Raw genomic sequence first — 22435 nt, 5'->3', positions numbered from 1 at the left:
TTTCTACCATCATCCACATTAAAAATCCGGAGCGAGCAAGAATATTTTATTGCGAGGAATGTTCCTACAAATAGTGCGTAAAAACACACGTGCAGTTACAGAATGTTACTAGTGCAGTAACTTATTGATTTACAAATTACCCAGTAGCAGACAGTTCAGTCCGCGGTTCCCCTCACTAACGCAAAGTTAGAGAGATACATACCTTCAAGTTTAGCTTTAGTCTGCACTGTGTCCATACTGTCCTTCAGCTTGTCCAGCGCGTCACCGAGCCCCGTCTTGATCTGCCCGAACTCCTGGGTGACCAGGGATAACCTTCCCAGCAGGTAATTCAGGTTATCGTTTACTTCTGTCATCCGCGTCGTTATTGTGCTGACCTGAGTCAAAATCATAAACTGAAATAGACTATATATAATAGTGTGACTACTTACAAAAAAATTAATTTGTTCCCAAAGTTCTGAGTCAAAATCATCAAGAAATCATGAGTAAAAAACCGGACAAATGCGAGTCGGACTCGCCCACCGAGGGTTCCGTACTTTTTAGTATTTGTTGTTATAGCGGCAACAGAAATACATCATCTGTGAATCTGTGAAAATTTCAACTGTAGCTATCATGGTTCATGAGATACAGCCTGGTGACAGACAGAATAATAGGGTCCCGTTTTTACCCTTTGGATGATGATTCAAATCAGTACATACTGATACCGACAGAAAGATAAGTTACAATACTTCCGCTATGGAAAGATCTGTAAAAATTCTTAACATGGCCCAAAATTACGTTAACAAAATTTTTTTAGGGATATTTTTTTTACACATTTTACGAAATGGTCATTAAATATTAAAACTACAATTATTTAACTATCGTATTTTTGTACCATCCTGTATAGGGTGACGGGTGACCCATTAAGAATCTTTCGCTTCCATGGCTTAACTCGCAATCATTGTTGCCAGTCCATATTGAGCTGTTATGAATGTGTATTTTACAGAAACAATTAGATAAATGGACGTTTTAATGGTCGTTATTTCTAGAGCTATAAAGTCTATAATTGATTACCTTGCCTTTCATGCCGTCCAATGTCGTGGCGGTAGTATTTACATACTGGTCGGTCTGCTCCTGTAGGAATAAGTATTTATAATAGTATTAAAGGTTAACGCACAGATGTCAAGATATCAAAATCTACTTTTTACAACGCCCGCACAACTCTCAAAGGTTTAAGTCACGACCACGACCATAAGGCCCGAGATACACTTGTCAGTTTTACTTACGCTATTACGGACAAAGCTATTTGTTAGAATGATTTAAAGATATTCATTTGTCATTCATTAGTATAGCTGTGTCCCTACTTACGTAAGTTAAACTTACAAATGTATCTTGGGTCTATGAGTCCTAAGTGTGATTAAATCCTACTTAATATCGTCTGAGCCCCATCCCATCCCCTTTAGCTACCCAAATTTTTTTCTAACTGGCTTTATTGAAGGCCGTAATATTTTCGGATTTTCGTGTAAAAGTAGTTGAAGCTGTAAGGTGTTGCTTTTTGATACCGCTTATAATAGTTAAATATCTGTGAGACCGAACCGAGCTTTGCTCGGAAAACATTAAAAACTCAAAAATGCGCGTTTTCCCAGGATAGAACCCTAGCTAGATCGATTTTTCGCCCCCGAAAACCCCCATATAGCACATTTCATAGAAATCGATAGAGCAGTTTCTGAGATCCCCGAAATATATAAATATATACAAGAATAGCAATTCTTCTATAAAAGTCGTTTAAAGGTTAAATAGTTATAATACTCAGGCACAGAATAACTAATAGTACTACCGTACAGAAAATTCACTCCTTTACAATAGCCAGATTTAGGTACAAAATTATACCTACATTCGCCGCCTGCAAGCAAAATTGAAACTTATAACCGCGCACGAACCGTGAATCTTCTTTGCGCGCCGCAGTTTTATCACCGAGCTGCGAGTGTCGGCACGGGGTTGTCACTTGACAAGTTTTTGTACCTCTATACCTACTGATTCATTATTTTTAAGATAAATATGTAGGAATTACAAACGTAAACATAAAATTTTTAGCCGGAGATAGTATGTCTGATTCTCACGGAAGTAGGTATGCCACAGAAGTACTTATTCCTTTGAAAATATGTCGGTCAATGTAGTCCGGAATTTAAAAAAAATGTTTTTTCTGCTTCCTTGTTCTTCCGTTTATTCAGACATCCGTAAATCAGAACATTATTTCTTATACATATTAGATCGCAATTTAGGTTTCGAAGCCATTGCGTATTTTCAATTTTGCGCGAGCGGCAGCCCACTGCCATACACCTGCCCGGGCGGTGCGCCGGCCAAATATACCTAAACTGCGCAGTGACACCCCCCTGACTCAGGGCTTTTACAAATTTGTCGCATCAACTGACCAAAAGCTACTGGACGTCGGCGCGCGGCGAAAATTTGGTCTGCGAGTGAGTACGAGCAAGACCGAGTAGATACTTGAAATGCCCCTTCAGTGGAGATACGACGCTGGAAACATTAACAGTGGGATTAGTACCTATCCCCACTGTGAACCAATTCAAGTACTTAATAGGCTCAATGCTCGAGACTGATGCCAAGATAGATGCGGATGTATCACATAGGATAAACGTCGCCTGGCAGAAATAACGGTCGCTTACGGGAGTGCTTTGCGATCCGCGAGTGGATAAAGATCAAGAGGAAAGTGTTTAAGACGGCAGTTCGTTCTGCGCTACTGTATGGCTCTGAGTTTTGGACAACAAAAAAGGTACACGAACAGAAGATCCATGGTGGGCGGGAGTTGTAACCCCGCTTGATAAAATTCGCCATGAATTTATCCGAGGGAGCTTTAGTCGCGCCAATTGCCGAGAAAATCACCGGAAACCGCTTAAGATGGTACGGACATGTTGAAAGACGCAACAAAGAGCACGTCGAACAAATCGCGCTAAATCTACCGGAACATAATAGTGGCAAAGGCCGCAAACCATCGACCTGGTGGTCTAAAATAAAAGGAGACCTCAAGCAAGCCCATATGTCAGAATCGACCACGGATGTAGAATTAATAAGCTTCATGGAATCGACAACCCAAGATAGAAAGTCTTGACGCAAATATGTCAGAGGCCCGACCCCAAATAATGGGAAAAGGGATGGAAGAAGGAGGAGCCGTATAGAGATAGAGGTAGTTTGTCGCGAACAGAAAATACCTACCTAATTGCCGGTTGGTCGCGCCAACGCGCGTAACTGCTGCTTGGTCGCAAGCACGACGTCGCTCGTCCGTCGCAACACGTCGCCGACGCCAAGACGACGGTTGAATAAGCCAGACAGCGGATTGATAAGTGTGCAAGAACCCTAAACTAGCGGGTTTACGCCTCATAAAGTATTTTCCATTGCTAAAGCCCCATGAATAAAATATGTGGCAACTGTTTGTTCTGCGCGTAATGACGAGTGTTAGTTACGTTGTTAACAATACATTATGGACTTAGCTTTGATGGTAGTAAACGCAATGTTAGGGTTCTTGTGACATGTTAGCCGCGTTCTTAGGTGATCACATTTTGTGTCGACGCATGTAATTACTAAGGTTTTATGTGAGCTGAGAGGGGTATTTACATACACGTAGCCGACCTAGCTAAACTGGGTTGGTCATTGTAAAGGTAGTTTACATTTTACAATTAAATCTATGATCCTTTTTAATGTCTTCAGCCCGCCACCATACTAAATAGGCTACCCAAACTTACTGGCCAGCGGCGAATATTTCTCTTAATTCTTTCAATGTTACCTACACCTACTTTTACACGCCTTAGGTACTTTGTCCATTATTTCAAAAATTGTGATGTCGTTAGCAGACGACTCTGTTTGAATTCCTGAAGATGTTGTAACGATGTATGCCTAAACGAAGGGGTGAAATATACTTACAGTTAGTTTATCCAACGACCGCTGGTTGGCGGTCATCTGCTGGTACATGACGCCGATCTGCCGCCAAACTTGCGACATTTCTGATTCAATCTTAGCGCTGGTGTTGCTCAGGGCTGCGGCGTGGTTTTCAATCATCCTCAACTCTATGCTGTCGAATCTGTAAATTCGATTAGAGATTATGTTTGGAACAGAACCGTCATAATTTATATTTTTTAGAGTTCCGCAACCTCGAAACGCAAGGGATTGTTTGAACTCAGGCCGCTGCGATTGAGCTTCACCTTCCGGTTAATAAAGGTGAACCCACACCGCAATCAACATTAGTAGAGTACCTAACACTGTGCAACAGGGTAACATTAGGTGACTTACCTACCTTAGTTACTTACTGTTGCACAGTGTCGCTCCATACACAAAAATCATCTGTGCTGTAGATGCACCTTAAAATTTTAACAGAGAAAGAGGAAGGGCAACAAATATATAAACTCAGGGTCAAATTGGATCTAAAAGAGTCCTTAGGTACAAGACAAAATGTGTTTCACGGAACATCGAAGTAAATGTCGGAAAGTGGAGCTGGCACGGTCTCTCTACCGAGGATAGTGCGGATGCAATTAGAATTGGCCATATTTAAAGGTCCGCTTAGATCTGGTTAATGCGCCATAAATGTGCGCCGATTCGTAGCGCCAGTGCAGTGCGTAAGCGATTCGCAAAAGTCGCGCTAGCGGGACATTCGCCAGTTCTGGACACACTATATAATATGAAAGAGAGATAACATATTTGCATTATACCTGTCGCTAACAGATTTGTTGAAGCGTGAGCCCTGCGCGCGGACCAGCTCGCCTACTTCGACTAATATTTGGTGGACGCCGTACTCAATACGTTTCTTTGTGGCCAGTACGTTGTCCGCTGTCGATTGCATCACGTGCTCGTCCTTCGCTAACGCTTGGACCTAGACAACAAGTAAGGTAAGTATAAAATAAAACTAAAAAATCCATACAAAACCATTTTAAGCCTGGTACCTAGATTCACTACACCTGCATGGAAAGGTTAGTTGTACCACTTGTACCTAATTAATACAGTCAGTTAATTACCTACTCGCTTCAATGCTACCTACTGATGTGCCGACTGCCGACTGAGTTTCCAAAATTGCGAAATTTTTAACATGACTAAATGTGGGGATTAGGGAATTAACTTTTCCATTTCCACAATAGAACTTATTTCTTGCATTTTATCCAGATAAAATTATTTATCAAGGTTACAATAACGAAGCTATACTACAACGCCATGCTTCGCAACGAAACCTACAACAATGTTTGTTTTATCCTAATAAAAGGATTTAACTGTAGATACCTCAGCATGGAGAGCGATGTAGTTTCTTGAAATATCCGTAAGCGCTCGCTCGCTCAACGTGTTCCCTTGCGTCAAGCTCAGCTGGATATCCTCGTTGGTCTTCGTGAGGCGGTCGCTCAACTCCCGAAGCTTGGTAACGACTTTAGATACGCCTGTGGAAAGAGGTTTTCATTATTAATATGCGATTGGATAATTTGGAACGTGTTCTGGTTGATCCGGTTCGAAGGACCAACCTAGACGTAGGTATTTCACACGACAACATTGAATGCATTTTATTCCATTTTATCATAGACGAACTGTTTCCCAGCTGCAACGTGTGCATAACTGACTACACACTTTCCGTCAAGTTGCAGCTGGGGTGCAACCTGCATTCGTGTTGGCCCTTTAAAAGAAGCTAGGGTTCTAGCTAATTTGGTGCTCATTACTTGCGCTATGAAATGCTGAAAGGCCCGTGACTTTACAAAAGGGTGGCGGCGACTCACCCTGCTCGTTGTTCTCCGTGAGACTAGCGCCGGCCGCAGCGACGGCGTCCAGCGTCAGATTCGTCGACCACCGCAGGTCAGCTAGCCGAGGCAGGTCCTTCCACATGCTCTCAGCGTCGCCGAGGAGTTGTTGAATCTTCTTCACTTCCTTCTCTTGGCGTTCCATCACTGTTTAAAGAAATATTTTACTGACATAGAAATAACGCTTTCCGCGAAATAGACATATTTGTGCAAGAGAGTATAGTTATTTTTTGCTGCTGGGGATAATTTGTGATCCCGAGCAAGCGAGAGATTCTAGATTAGATCAGCAGAGTCAAAGACATGAGGGTAAACACAGAGACATTGCTATATTTTATTTCGGGATGTTTACGACATAGCTATGTTGTTTACACATCATAATCGTTGGGGATTACTTTACTTCTCTGCACTTATATCAAAAATTACTTAACTATTAATTAGTCGAAGTTTGGAGTAAGACGGAGCCATCGCAGACTTTTCATGTTCCAAGTGTCGACCTCGTACAGTGACATAATACTTAGTTCTTTTAATTAGGCAAAGTGAGCGGTTAGTAGGTACTTACCTTCGGTCATCTTGCTATGCCAAGCCTCGTCGGCGAGTGAGACCTCACTGAGGGGCACGAAGTCAGTTTGCACGCGCGTCCCATTGTACTCGCTGAGCTTTAACTCGTACTTGGTCAGGAGTTTTTCGGCGTCCGACATGTGCTTGTTGAACGGGTGGCCGTCGTCGAGTGCTGCGTCGAGGCACATGGAGCGGAGGTTGTCCTGTGGATTAGGAAAGTTATAGGATTAATGTCTTAGGTTGCAGTTTGGACAATAGGAGTTTAGGTGATAATTTTGCTTATTAAGAGATGTAGATGTAGATATTACTGAAATGGAGTTGGCTTGATGAAATCAGATCTTGTTTGGTTTTTCCTTTGTCCTACAGAAAACGTATTATCGCGCAAGACAACATGGGGGCGCGACGGATATTATTTGAGGTGAGTCGAATTTTATTATACTGAGAACGAAATGAACAAGCCAATGGAAAACAAAATATCTTAAATTAAGTTATATTACTTATATGGACGATATAGCGGCAATCTCTAACTAAGACTAACGGTATGCGTCCGTGGACTCCGTGGAGTGGACGCCTGAAGGTATTAGGCGACGTGACTAAGTCTGGTCACACTATACAGAGTATTATATGCATGAATTATTTTTACTAACCTTGCTAAAAGCATGTTTCAAATTCTCAATCTCCTTCTTAACCGCATCAATCTTCAAGTCCGTGGCATCAAGGCGGCGTCCGACCGGGTCCTCATCAGTGGTCAGATTATTGTCCAGGTCCGCGGGTTTCTTCCCCACGCTCGCAGTTAGAGACTGCAGGCTCTTCTGGATGCCGTCCAGCGCTTCTTCTGTTACCTTCTGTGTTGTTTTTTCGCGTTGCTCTTTCTGGAAAGACTGTTATCTTTAGCTAAAGGCCGCTTATACTAATTACTTAAATAGCATGTTATCTAAATAGCAAGGCTATTTAAGTGTGTTACACGTAAGTTAGTTAATTTTTCAAACGAATCCATTACTATGGATTAGCTTAGATACTTCTAAGCTAAATTTAACCGTCTAAAGCGGCTTATATGTTAAACAACCACTTGTATTTATATAACCTCGTATCATCATTATTTGAGTCACTAACTATACGTTTTTGACGATTACGAGTTACTAGATGAAGATATGATTTGAAATCTTTTCGACAAACGCAGCGGAGTCGACCTCCAACAGGGTGAACCGACGGCAAATGGCAGGAGAGTCTCGTCTAGAAGATGTTGAATAAACCAACCTGCAACAGTATCGTCTCCACATTAGACAGCCTCTCATCCAACCGTGATATCATTCCTTTAAGCGGCTCCAAGGCGCGGTGCTTCTTGTCCAGCACACCTAGCATCTTCTTGAGCTGTTCTCCCAGCGCTTTCTCGCGGTACTCGTGTCTCTCGAGCTTGTCTTCTGACGTGCGGAACATGTGAACTAGCGACAGCATGGCGTCGCGGATATCTTCGTGTCTGTTGAGGATACAAGGGTACATAAAACTTACTTATTCAAAATAAAAGTCGTACATTTTTACAGAACCCAAGAAAGTGTGTTTAATACGGCCTGAACTAACTACCCTACGATTATGCGGTCGTATCAAACATCAAGCTGTATATGGCAATTTTAATTTTTAGAAAGTTGGGTACGAAAAAATATTCTTCGTTAGAACCGTTTTAGAAAAAAAATCTATCAATAAGTAGGTAAATACTTAATAATCGTAATTCATAGATTCCATAACTTTATTTGTAAATATTAAGATCACCTAAAAAGTCTTGTCACGCATGAAACAAACCAGCATACGATAATATGTCCTACATTTTAAACCCATTGTTATTTTCTCGTTTACATATTTATTGCTTTATCACTAGCATAATATTTAGATTAGGCCGTCACCGCCAGGTCAACACTCTCGTTTCGCCCCTCTTTCGCGAGGGGAAATGAAGCCAATCCTGCCGCGACCGCGACCTCAACCGGGCATTCAACGCATTTATTATGGTCCACGACTCACGACACGACACGATGAGAATAAGAGCGTTAGCACATTGTCCGATCCGATATCGGATGTAGAATCCTACATCCACAATGTTGGGCCGCGGGCCGCGGGGTGTACTGTGGCGCGCCGTCCCTACGCCGTCCCCATACATATATACGCACATAAACAAAAATTATCGGTGCGACAGCTGACGGGGGGTCCGACATGGTTGAAATTATCGGAAGTGCGTCTCCGATATCGGATGTCGGATGGCACCTACTTATGAGAAAAACAGCTGCTAGACTTGCTAGAGAGAGCCCTATATAGCCTATCTATAACATTAAGTCTGCCTTTTTTGCATTAAGTATTTTTTTATCAATAAAGATTTCTTAAATGAATAGATAAATACAGAAAAACACATATTTTAATACACATTTTACTTCTGTCCGATATCGGATCAGACAATGTGAAAGAGCTCTTAACATATATGCTAGCGTCTTACGGCCTCCCAGTGATGTTAGATGCCAACATGAAATTTATGGTAGGTACAAATTTGCAAAAAAATACGGTGCGCAATGGAAGGTCGAGAAAAAAATATGGTACCCCATACAAACGTCCAAAAATTTTATGCGTTAAATTATGATACGTGTACACCCCCTTAAATTTAACATGGTACGGGCCGCTACGAGGGCTTGAAAAATGATACATGTACCATAATTATGGTACGTAATTACGTATAACACCACTGCGGCCTCTGGTAGCTCTTAAGTGTTCCAGAAATTTTGTGCTTCCGTTTAGTCTGCTAATTGCAGAATTATATACATGTTGAGTTCGCAACGCATGTTACTCGTCTTAAATATGTTAAGTTAATATGCATAAATACTTGTATCTATTACTCGTATCTTATTTCGGTTAAAATAGTATAGACCCCACATTCATTCCACATTCCACTCTACACCATGGGCTGAAGCAAAAATAAAACCTTCTATATATTTGTAAGGAAAGTGCCTAAAATGTTTTAGTAGTTACCACTTTATCAGTGTGATTAATATTGTATGCCAAATGGAGATTTTTGTAGCCAAGGAAAATAAAAATAAATCTTTTTCTGTGCTTCTAGCTCTAATAGTAATGAAATGAAAGAACAGTTACAAGTTAGGCTCTGATCACTTTGGTCAACTAGCATGTTTCAGTGGTAAGGTGGATGAACTACCCTTAGAGATTTTGTACAGACCGGTCACAGAAAAGAGGTTGGTAACTTTTGGTAGTAACATTAAATCTCTACTTGAATTTCTAGAACCATGTAAAGAAGACCCTAATTTGTATTATTCTAAATTATTTAATTGTATAGAAACTGAATTTAATACATGTTTTAAAGTTAAAAAAGTTAAGCGCAAGGATAGAGTAAGTTTTGATGAGTGGGCTACTCCTGGAATCCACAAATCTAGAAATAGACTGTATGAACTATATGCATTAAGAGTATCAAATAGTGACCCCAATTTCAATGAATATGTTAAATCATATAGTAAATTATTTAAAAATATATGTATGATGGCTAAATCCAAATATTTTGCACGTAAAGTAAAAAACTCAAACGACAAGGTCAAAACCGTGTGGAGAATTATCAGTAGTGAGACTGGTAAAACGAAATCGCGTGATCCAAATTTTGCCCTACTAGTAGGTGATAAATTAGTAAAATCAGATATAGATGTCGCAAATGAATTTGAACGTTTTTTCACAAATATCCCTATTGAAACGACTAGACCGCTTAACTCGTCCTCCTCTATGGCCGAAAATATGCTAAAAGCAAATGTGCCGGAATGCCCAACGATTTTCTGGTTTAAATACGTCACACCGCAAACAGTCGTAAAAGCGTTTAGGACATTAAATCTAAAAAAGACCGAAGATATTTGGGGCCTATCGGTAAAAGTTTTAGTATCGATAGTGGATGCTATTGCACCGCACTTGGCCATGATTTTTAATAAATGTGTTGATATAGGAGTTTTTCCCGATCTTATGAAGCACAGTCGAGTCGTTCCATTATTTAAATCCGGATCAAAAAAAGAGCCTACAAATTTTAGACCCGTTTCTATTCTACCGGCAATAAGTAAAATCTTTGAACGAATAATGCTGGATCAGTTATTATCACATTTTAACGTTAATAAACTACTTTATAAAGAACAGTTTGGATTTACACGGGGAAGGTCAACGATGGATGCAGGCACGACCTTAATCAAACACATATTTGAAGCTTGGGAACAACAACTAGATGCAATAGGCGTGTTCTGCGATCTGTCGAAGGCCTTTGACTGTGTCGATCATGACACTCTTATTCGCAAGCTAAACCACTACGGCGTGAAGTATAAGGCTCTTGATCTCATCTGGTCCTATCTTATAAATAGAATTCAGAAAGTGGACATAAATAAAACCAAATCGTCGGGGTCTATTACTTCAATGGGTGTCCCCCAAGGATCTATTCTTGGCCCATTCTTGTTTCTCGTCTATATAAACGATTTGCCTTATATAGTTAATGAAAAGCATAAGTTGGTTCTTTTTGCTGATGATACATCTATTATATTTAAAGTAAAAAGGAAACAGAGTGATTTAAATGAAATAAATGATGTATTGTCCTCTGTAGTTCATTGGTTTACTACTAATAATTTACTTCTCAATGCCAAGAAAACTAAATGTGTAAAATTCTCTTTACCTAATGTACAGCATGCGAGTGACGCTCAGGTTGTTTTAAAAGACGAAATTTTAGATTTTGATCATAAAGCTGTTTTTCTAGGCCTAACTTTAGATTCAAAATTACAGTGGGGTACGCACATTTCTACACTGGCCGGTAGACTAAGTTCAGCAGCATACGCAGTTAAAAGAATCCGTCAACTTGCAGATGTTGAGACAGCACGGCTGGTGTATTTTGGATATTTCCACAGCGTCATGTCTTACGGCATTTTATTGTGGGGCAAAGCCGCTGACATTAATTCAATTTTTGTTTTACAGAAGCGTGCTGTTCGTAACATATATAATTTAGGAACGCGAATGTCTCTTAAAGATAAATTTAAAGAAATCAATATTCTCACTGTTGCTTGTCAATATATTTACGAAAATATAATGTATGTAAGAAAAAATATCGACATGTATAAATTGAATAGTGACATACACAATTTTAACACTAGAAATAAAAATAAATTGGCGATTCCGAAATTCCGTTTAAATAGAGTAAATAATATGTCATTTATGGGGAACAGTGTGCGCTTTTATAATAAGTTACCATCTAATTTAACGAAATTGTCAATGAATAAATTCAAGTCAATTGTAAAACGACAGCTTTTACAAAAAGCTTATTATACGGTTAAGGAATTCGTAGAAGATAAGGATGCATTTATGTTAAAATAGAATAATTATGTATATATAGTTATAAGTTGACATGTGAAAGAGCTAGCTTAAGCCTATTTACAGAATAAACATTTTGAATTTTGAATTTTGAATTTTTGAACAGACAGATGGACATGGCAAACCTATAAAGTCAGACCAAGATAAACACTTGCACGTCTGCGCTATAAAAGTCGCTGCAGAGTTATATTGGTCTTACTATATCTAATGGAGACTACAGGACTACGGAGCTTTTGCAACATTTTAAGGACATTAAGGGTCGGGTGCACCAAACTGTTTGTCATCGTTAAAGTTCGGTAAATTTTATTGTATGGAAAGTTTCATAGTAAACCGCCGCGGCGCGCCGGGTTGCGTTGATCAGTCTGTCAAGTGCGAATGGTGCAACTGGCATTAAGTATTTCCCATTTGCTGCGCCGCGCCCTCAGTTTGTTTGTATAAACCAATAACCGGATGTTCCTCAGCCAGCTTTCAAAGCAAGCAGAAACTGAATATCGAGCATTATCGTATTATTAGAGTTCCAGCTACTGGTGCGGGTACTTATTACTCGCGAATTTGCTGAAATAAGCGGCAAATGGGTCAGCTACTGAAATAGTTACTGGCGCTTCTTGGTGACAAACGTTTCCTACGAGACTACCGTGTCGCCTTGTCGGAAACTTTAACATATTTTATACCTAACTAAATTATTTCTATATGTATAGTTAGGATCTTGTACGACATATGTATTTTAGGGGCCCTAACCTAAGAAAACTTACACCTAAGATTGATTTGCTATAAATAAATATGAATTTGTTATTTTATCCACAAATTTATTTCGTAATCGTAGCTTTGTTAATTGTAGCTTTTTATCCTATATATTGTTACCTAGCGCTATACTATACTGTAGATCTAATAATCTGTGGACGATGTGGTTGGTCTCACACTATAGTATTCTTTGTACCCTATTTCTGTGCCTAAACCCTGTGTGTTACTGTTTTTTGTCCCAAATAAATTGAATTTTTTTTTTTAAATATTAATAACTGTCTTGAAAATATTTTTTTCATTAGTTTGTATTAAGACACAATTTATTACGATTTTCGGCAGGTAATTCGGCAGTTCGGCACTCCTATCCAGGATTGTTAGAACTGCCGGGTTATTGGATTTGTATAGTAAATAAAAGCTTTTTAGCTATAAAAAAATAATTATATTTCCCTACCCTTGTGTTCTTCGCTGACAGGTTTTTTTTAATCTATCTAGTTTAATGACGGTTGTCATAATAAATAAAATACTTAGTATAAATATTTTTTAAGAGAGGTATTACTTAAGTAACTTTTGCTTAGTGGCACAGGATCTATTAGCAATATTCTATGAAAGCTCTCGAAAGAAATAGAGACGGAATACCCATATTAAGGCACTCTTGTGCTATTTGTAGCATAAATCAGCACTTAAACGGTTGGCTGTTATGGTCTTATATGATCCACCAATACTGTACCAGAGATTTACGAGCTCCAATATCGCCAGACATCAGCCCTTGGAGATAAAAATGCTATTTCGAGATTTATGTATATGAAGAGTTAACGTCCGGCCATGGGATCATTAATAAACACTTATATTTAAGGCTAATAGGGCTTGGTAGTTGGTTTAATGATAGCTTATGACATGACTATAAATAATGAACATAATAATATTACTTTGTTAACTAAATTCCTCTAGATCAGGTCTCAAAATTTTCAAATGGTTCATTGTAGCCGCGATAGCTAAAGACGCCGGTTCGAATCCGGCCTTCACCACTGGAGGGCTTCGTCACTTTTTCTTTAATATATGACATCTATTACAGTTTTTTGGTTCATTGTAATTTTGCCTTTATTCCAATTCCCACCAACGGAAATGCGGGGGATGTGGGTAATGAAAATTAAAAAAATATTTTACCGGTGTTCCACCGATATTATTTCAGTGCTGAATAACTTCGATCGTACCCTTGATGATGTAGTTGTTGATAGTTAGGTACTTACGACGTCAAAGATATATAATTACACTTTTGCGCCTTACTTCTTTGTGATAATTGATAATTATAAGGCGAAATATGGAAACACATCGTTGACGTCGACTGATCAAGACCATGTCACAAGCTTTCAATGTACAATGTCGAATGCGCTCAAGCTTTAGGGAGTCAGATATCGCGTCATGTCGTGGGTATCTAATCAAATAATGTTTATGGCGGATATGTGCCGCTAATTGTCGTTGGTTATCTGATCTTGCTTAATTAAATAACTTGATAAATTACCATGACTCTAATTACTAGTCACTAAACTGAATACTCGTACTCGTACCTCGTTATGTACAGTCCACATCAGACATATCGGAGCAGCCGAGGTGTTCAAAAATATCTGAACATGCACATTACCGTCTACATAATAGAAGGTTTGTTCGGATATTTGTGAACACCCAGGCCGCTTCAATTATCTGATGGGTAGGTATAATGCGTAAACGTAGTTAAGATTCATGAAATAAAACAATTTTTACGGATTACCTCGTCTCTGTTCATAAGTTTTGAGACGAATGTAAACTCAAAATAGTTTGATTACTGAAATGTTAAATATTATACGATTCATTCATATTTTTATTTAACAACTACACTTTAATTAATTAGAATAAATTGAGTTTATTCTAAATGGCCTCTGTTTTTAATTATAGTCATATGTCATGAGAAAAACGTGATATACTTATATGCAGGGACCTATTTCTAAAATTTCTTTGACCCAAATGGGTCATTGAGTTTGATACAAATGTATGTGCTGACTGCTGACATTTTCAGCATGTCAATTTTCGTTGCTACATCTGCTCTGTTGCTAGGCCTGTTAGTGCTAGCTTATATGTACATACAGTTACATAGTTTTTGCCGTTATCCCTCGATGGACAATTAAGGGAGCACGGAGCATCGCAATTGCGTTTTGTTTCCCCTGATGGAATTTAGCCAAAGGTCAAACTTAAAGGTCTACGCACCGCCGGCGGTAGCCTTGGAAATAATTTCATTCACAACAATTGTATATGTATTTCTACTTTTATAGGGATAAATTCGACTTTGTACCTCAATTGGCGCAATTGCAACAATTAATTTCTGTAAAATTGGATCTCTATCCTGTTTTGTGTAATTTGTGTACCTATTGTATGAAATAATAGTTATTTGTTTTGCATCTAACTACTTTTTACTATTTACTTACGACCAGCATCAAAACTGCACACTTTATGAACACCCTGATGTGGTGTAGGTACAGCGATTTCTACACAATTACACAATAGAGGGCCAATCCGGCTCGAAGGACCAACTAACATTTATCAGGGACAATCCGGCTCAAAGGACCAATTAATACGTTTTCTCGATCTACGCATACTAAATTTATTAAAATTTCATGATGATCTAAATTGGATTACAATCAAATTGAAAATGTAATTGAGTATTAAATTAAATCAGACCTGATCTGATTATTGAAATAAACATTTAGGCCTGACTCGTCACCATAACATTATTGCACCCACGTGACCCGCGTCCCTTTTTGATCTATAAACTAAAACCGCACGGTGTGATCTAGAGTTTATGGACTCTGTTTTATGTTCTTTACTTTATAAGCCGTTAATCCAATAACGATCGTTACAAGATTAAGTTTAGCTGGCCGAAAGCTAGTACGCATATGATGGTTGCACTTTTGTCGTCTAATGTGTCATGACTTTCGCACTTGCATACCAGTTAGAACGAGGGCCACGATAAAGCGCGACCATCTTAGGCCTACATATCGTACTATCTAAGTACGTTACTTCACTATAAGTAAATTAACTCACGTGACATTCCTGGCTTGCGCGTGCGGACTCCACAGCAGCAGCGCGGCCGCCACCCACAACAGCCTCTGGGGACAGAATCTTAATTAGCATCTTGCATACAGAAAAGTCCGTATAGTCAAGGTATAGTCGCCTGCATAGTCTAAGGGAAAACTATAAGAGTCGATTTTGACGAGCCCTTTAGGCCTGCTCGCAGATTTTTTTTAAATTCTAATTTATGACATTTACTTAAGAGAACAAAATACGCGATCGTACCAGATAGAGATTTAATTGAAAAGGTAGCCTAGCCTATTTTCTAATTATCAATTAATTTACGAGAACTTTAAAGCATGACCATATAAACAAGTTTGGAAAACATGAACTTATCGTTTTTCCTTATCTTGTATCATTTATGTAGAGCCATAAATATGAGCGTGTCACATATTTCTGCACCCTTAGTTGTACAGGATATTATCGCGTTGCCGTGACTGTACACTGTACTGTACGTATTGGCTACACATTGCTACACAAAAAAATGTACAATAGTACCTACTTATATTTATTTATGAACAATGATTGGATCTTAAGATCATAAGTCCTTGTATAGGTAGGTATATTACAGGTTATTTCGTAAATTATACTTACATCAGTTACATTACATCTACAATAAATCTTAAAACAACGTAATATCGTATTAGATACTTTATCTTAATATAAACTTCAAGCTCTATTAATAATGTCTAATTGCAATTCAAATATTTTACAATTCCTGTTTACAATCGCTAATATATTTACAAATTGACACAAGTTATGTACTGACCGTTCCTTAAGCTAACTACGTACATATTTATCAATCGGGCACAAAGAACTGGCCTTAGATAAAGCGTGCTATGTAAACACTGAAGTAAACAATTGAAGCTTAATTTAATCGTAATTAACATTATGGCTATAAGTAAATCGCATTGCGGATCTAAGTGATAGTAGGACTAAACGCGAAGCGAAGTAAGAAAAGTAATTTCAGCGTTTTTGAAACTTCATCCTCCGAAGTGTTTAAAAGAGAGTTGAAAATTTGTATCGCGAACGAAATTATTTTTGAGTGATGTACTTACATATTACATGTATATGTGATGGCGATGGGCTAGAATAGAAACACAATATTAGAGCACCAGAAAAGTGATTTTAGCATTTTTTTTAATTCTTCCCTAGCGGTTGAAAGTCTGTATCGGATACAAATGTATATTTCAGTAAGCGATATGAAACTTCATAGAAAACAAGAAAAGTTATTTCAGCGTTTTTTAAGTTATCCCCAAAGGGGGTTAAATAGGGGTTGAAAGTTTTTAACGGAAGAAATTTGAGTAAGAAACTTGAAACGTATAAATATTAGAAAAGAAGAAAATAAGATTAAGAGTTTTTAAAACATCAGCCTGGGGGCTGAAAATTAGAGATGGGTTGAAGAATATAAGTTTTTTTTAAAGTGAGGGACTTGAAAGGTCGTAGAAAGGTAAGTTATGTCAGCATTTAAAAAAAAACCGGCCAAGTGCGAGTCGGACTCGCGCACCGAGGGTTCCGTATTTTTTAGTATTTGTTGTTATAGCGGCAACTGAAATACATCATCTGTGGAAATTTCAACTGTCTAGCTATCACGGCTCATGAGATACAGCCTGGTGACAGACAGACAGCGGAGTCTTAGTAATAGGGTTCCGTTTTTACCCTTTGGGTACAGAACCCTAAAAAGTATCGTTTAGCTTAGTAGCAACTCTATATGACTCTTGTTTATGGGAATATATATTTTATTTTACAGGATTTACGCCTAATGAGACTAATGACTGGTGCTCAGCTCAACGAACTCAAAAAGACTACTTGCTCAAACCAAACTATACTTATATGCTCAAACCAGGACAGGACGTCTGTCATACATAGTTCTATAGAAGGTATTAAACTTGACACAGTTATTGTATCTCCAAAATATTGACTAAATGCGCCCTTAAAGCATAAGGTTAAAAGTATCAATTGAATGGAATATTGAATTGAGCGTGGGGTCGTCGCGATAATGTGACCCTCTTCTTATCTAGCCGTCCACACTCGGCGAGACGCTATTTCGTATTTACACACCATTTAACCATTTATCTGCTGTTTAGATTTCATGCTCAATATCTGTTTGCTTTGTTTTATGGACGATTAGGTGATTACAACGAATAAAAAATTTAAAATACTAAACTCATGGACAAATTTAGAGCAACGCAAAAAAAGTTTTTACTAATTTTGAAATTATTTACTTTAGGTGCTGTAATCTATAATCCAGTAATTATAGAGTAGATTAGATTAATTTATTTCTTATTGGGAGTTACGTGATATTTAACAATGTCACAATGTATCTAAATAACATGAACTCACAAAAAGATCGTCAAATTGTAAAAAATAATTCAGAAAATAATAAAAAAAAAAAAAACGCTACTACGAATTTCGTATAGGTACCTGTAGTTTTTTTCGAATCAAAGTCGGTTAAATTGTAGTCTAAGAAGTATGTCACCAAGACCATAAAAATGCACCATCATTTCTCTCCCTATGTCGTAATCCCGTATAGGAAGTGCAAGCACGTACTGCTCGCCCTTAGAGTTGGTCAGACGCCTAGTTTTTCTAAGATAGATAGGGGTTCATATAGCGTTAGCCGCGATAGCTAAAGACGCCGGTTCGAATCCGGCCCCACCACTGGAGGGCTTCGTCACTTTTTCTTTAGTACCTATATACCTATGTGACATCTATTCATTTTAGTTTATACCGTAAAAAATAATTAGTCAACACTAGATTGTCATACATACAACATTTAAGAGATAGAGTTTGACGGTGGCGTTGAGTCCTTACGCGACTATGTAGGCCAACAACACGCGAACGCGAAGCTAAGCGATGCGGCGCTGGGTGAATCAAACCTTTGATACCTATAGAAGTGTCCTAATGGGCGATCTCGTTGCGAACGCGAACGCCGTGAGCCCGCCGCGCCGCTTCGCGTTCGGAGTTGTTCGCTTACATAAAGGGGCCCACTGATTACCAGTTCGCCGGACGATCAGGGACCGGCCCGCTATCCCTTATCGGGGTTTTATAAGGGTATTGCATAAGGCTTAACTCACCATACCCTTTGCCTGACGAAACCCTTTGTTTTGCTTTTAAAAACCCTTATATAAAGCTACCACATTTGAGTAATCGGTAGCCCAAATACCCTTACAAAACCCTTATCATCCGCTCACCAACACCTTGCATATTGCTTATAAGGGTTAGCCTTATAAAGGGCTTCACTTTTAGCATATAAGCGTGCTAATATAAGTCGTCTACCTTGTTCATAAAGAACACATTACTTCGAATCCGAGCGATCATCGGCGGCGACGGCGGCGTTCTTTGACTAGGCACGTATTTTCTTTCCTTTTCATACACTACCGTAGATATATACTAATCCTGTCTCTTTCACGCAAAGGGAAACCTTTATAAAAAGCGCTTAAGAGGCCGGTGTCGATTTTAGTCGCAAAAATGTAAAATTGATAGATTTAGTCGGTAAAATTGTACACCTTTTGTTACCTAATTGAAATAACAAGTACTGTTTTCTATTAGCGCATCTTCTTATCTTACCTTTTATCAGATCAATTTGTTAAAAACAGACTCACTAAATTAGTAATGTTTGCTTTTCTGATGGACGTTTAGGTAAACGCGCGTAAAGCACTGATTTTGTCGCTCTTATTTGTAAATTTCGTAAAGTTTGGACGGCTAAACATGGTAATTTTGTATTACACATATCCTGTACTTGACGTTTATCAGACTACATTTTTATTATTATGACTTTGAAGTAGTGTAAATGAAAGTTAGACGAAATCAATTTTCTCCAGAAATTACTTCAAAACAAGTGACAATTTCTCTGAAAATCGACTTAATTTCAACGTAATTTTGATACTTAAACAATCTACAACATTTGTTAAAACAATTCTTATACATCAATTTGTATAATTTATCACCATAAATTTTTGATAAATTTTTAAAAACTGCCCCTTCTTTTCATATATTACCGGTGACGCACGCTTGCGACCTCATTATTAAAAGGCAAGATGAGAAGACGTGCTAATAGAAACCAATACTTGTTATTTAGATATTACGCAACAAAACGTGTATAATTTCAACGACTAAATCTATCAATTTAAAATTTTTGCTCCAAAATCGACTACGGCCTCTTAAAGATAAGGGTAACCCTTATTAAGGGCTAGCCTTATTTTTGGTTAGCTTTTCGGTAAGGGTTAGTCAAAGGTAGGGGTATGAATGGGCTTGCAGTTCAAAAGGGAAAGTCTTTCAATGTGTTAGCCGTGTTTAAGTGTCGCCCATTGAAAGGGTTTTATCGCGGAAAGGGTTGTCCGGTCCCTGCGGACGATATCGGCCTGTCAGTTGTTCGTCACTGTCAAATTTTTGTTCGAACTGACAGGCTGATCGTCGTCGTGATATCGGACTGATAATCAAGTGGGCCCCTTATGACGCTGCGTTAGACTAGACGTTTCATGAATTTGAGAATCTTGACTTATTATTAGTTTATGAAAGATGAATAGGTAATTGTTTTTTCCCCTCACTAGCTCGGAAAGCCGTCTTTTATCCTTTAAAACAAGCGGGGGAAAACGCATTTTATCCACTAGTGGGGAAAGTAATTTGACAGATAACAAAACGTAAAACGCTCATAATAATGGTTCGTTCGATATTAACTATCATTAATAAATAAATGGTTTGAGAATTTAATAAAAAATACCAAATTTAGCTTTATTTAATGATTTTAAGTCATAAACCTTAAATTCCATAAGAAACATTTGTTTTTTTAAATGATGTTGAATGTAATTCTGATAGCACAAGTTGAGTCGATGCAATTTCAAAACGCATAGTCAGAAATGTCAACATTGTCAACAATTTTTTTCTCGCCGACTCCGATACGTAAAAATACACAACTTCCAGAGTTTTCTGTTATAATATCGTATTGCCGTAAAAAAATTAGTGATTCCAGTGATGAAGATGATCTAACGCCTAAGCTGTGGATGTTGCACTTTCCTCGCTATAGTGAGGGGAAAAGTTTTGTGTTACTCACGGGTGCAAATGTATTTTACTTCTCGTGTGTTGAATGAAACCACTCGCTACGCTCAGGATTCTATTTTAGAACCACTAGCTTCGCTCGTGGTTCAACTATAGAATCCTTTCGCTTGCTCGTGTTTCAATTCCACACTCGCGGGTAAAATACAACTTTGCACCCTTGTATAACAAATACATACTCTACGGCAACTGCACTGCAGATACTTTTAGTTGCGTAGTTTCATCCGCTTGATTGTACGACTATACACGTTGTATGACCATTAAACTAAACGTTATCAACTAATTAATTATCATTTCACAACCCCGACAATGACCCGGTGACCTTTCCGTTAAGTTCATAATTTAATAAATGTAGGTATTTAATATAAAAGACGAGACCATGCGGGCTGCATCGTAAACAACTAATCTCTTTAAAGTCTTGACCACCAACTAAGACTCAAGAATTATAGAGCTCATCTTGCACTGGCTTTAAATACTCTTCTTAGTAATGCAATAGCGTCGGAAAACTAATAAAATAAACATGCATTAAGTACCTCTTCATTGATAATCGTTAGGTGATGTAACTTCGTTCGAGTGTACTCAATTGGCGTTGTCATAACCAAATTTAAGCCCTATTTGTGGGTCAGAGAAACTGTTCAATTAGTGTACTTAACTATGTTATTTTATTTTGGTCGTATCTATAAACTGAATGTAGAGTCACAGACAAAATAGAGCTTCTATGGTAAAGCTTAAGCTTGTACCTGAGAGAGGCTATTGTAATGTACTTTTCATTTGTCATGCTCTGAAAGAGGGTCATTGTTGTTCTAAAAGGTGTGCAGAAAATGATACATACGTCTCTGCACTAGAGTATTTTTCGTTCCAAGTAAGATTTTTTCAATTTTTATACAATAAGCAATTGAAATTTGGGTTTAAATGAATTTGATATAAAATTTCCATTCTGATATTTAACTCCCCATTCCATAAATAACGATACTTTTGCCTAAATTGTTAATTGAAAGTACCCTCATGAAATACTAAAAACAACCTCGGCAGAAATGAGTGCCTTTCATCCCTTGGTTAACAATCTACTATTTCTGTTTTAATCCAGACGCCACGCGTCACCGAAGTGTCAAAACTGAAATTAAACTTTATACATATGCATATAGGTCTATGTTGCTCTGTGGTCTATGACCGCACGATTAATCGGTCTTTGGCGTTGAACCTACGGTGCGTATATATCGTTCATTGGCGTCCAAAAGGTTAACCCCCGATGCAAAAAGGCTGAAAAGTTTAACATCTGTGGCATCAATGCTTCCAAACAGATGAACCGATTTGATTGCGATTTTCGGTACAGGATTTGTGATGTACTGACGATGATAGCTTTTTTAACTGTTTGTTATACATATATTATATTATAACGCTGTTTATTAGACTAGCTAGAGTTATTGTATAATTATTTGGATATGTGATATCCATACGCTTCTTTTATCTTATTGCTGATTTTTATGAAAAACGTGGCAGTATAGATTAGATGCTGATGTAACAGCTAAAGACCGCAACATTTAAAAAAGCCTTACTGTTCTTAGTTCTTCCGTCGAAGCTAGGAAGGCTAGGTTTACACGGCGTTAATTTTCAAAATCGTTAGACGGCTTTCCCGCATAGACGGCGTGTGAACGACTTTGAACGTTGCCATACAAATTATGCTGTCACTACGGTATTCGATAAAATCCCGTATACGGTATTAACGCCGTGTGAACCTAGCCTAAGAGGAAGGAGGATGATGATAATTCGTTTCACCAAGACTTGTGAGTAAAGTAGTTAATAGAATGTAGGTAGGTATAAAGGATGACTGTATTTAGTCTAATTTTAAACTTAAC

At 38.2% G+C, this 22435-nt stretch overlaps 1 protein-coding gene across 1 annotated transcript in view; it reads right to left on the bottom strand.

Annotated features, from left to right (window-relative positions):
• The window catches only part of LOC134746890 (uncharacterized), a 37958-nt gene that overhangs the window by 969 nt on the left and 14554 nt on the right, over nt 1-22435 (bottom strand). Inside the window, exons 19-28 of the mRNA XM_063681462.1 lie at nt 15501-15565; nt 7575-7794; nt 6965-7189; nt 6319-6520; nt 5739-5906; nt 5257-5408; nt 4695-4855; nt 3913-4069; nt 1051-1110; nt 203-374 (exon numbers count right to left, since the gene is read on the bottom strand). Coding sequence (XP_063537532.1) covers nt 203-374; nt 1051-1110; nt 3913-4069; nt 4695-4855; nt 5257-5408; nt 5739-5906; nt 6319-6520; nt 6965-7189; nt 7575-7794; nt 15501-15565 — 1582 coding nt within the window. The remainder of the gene's footprint in view (nt 1-202; nt 375-1050; nt 1111-3912; nt 4070-4694; nt 4856-5256; nt 5409-5738; nt 5907-6318; nt 6521-6964; nt 7190-7574; nt 7795-15500; nt 15566-22435) is intronic.

Source organism: Cydia strobilella, chromosome 13 (assembly GCF_947568885.1).
Source record: "Cydia strobilella chromosome 13, ilCydStro3.1, whole genome shotgun sequence".
Classification (NCBI taxonomy): domain Eukaryota; kingdom Metazoa; phylum Arthropoda; class Insecta; order Lepidoptera; family Tortricidae; genus Cydia; species Cydia strobilella.
Note: the sequence above shows the minus strand (reverse complement) of the source record. Positions and strands in the feature narration are given on the sequence as shown.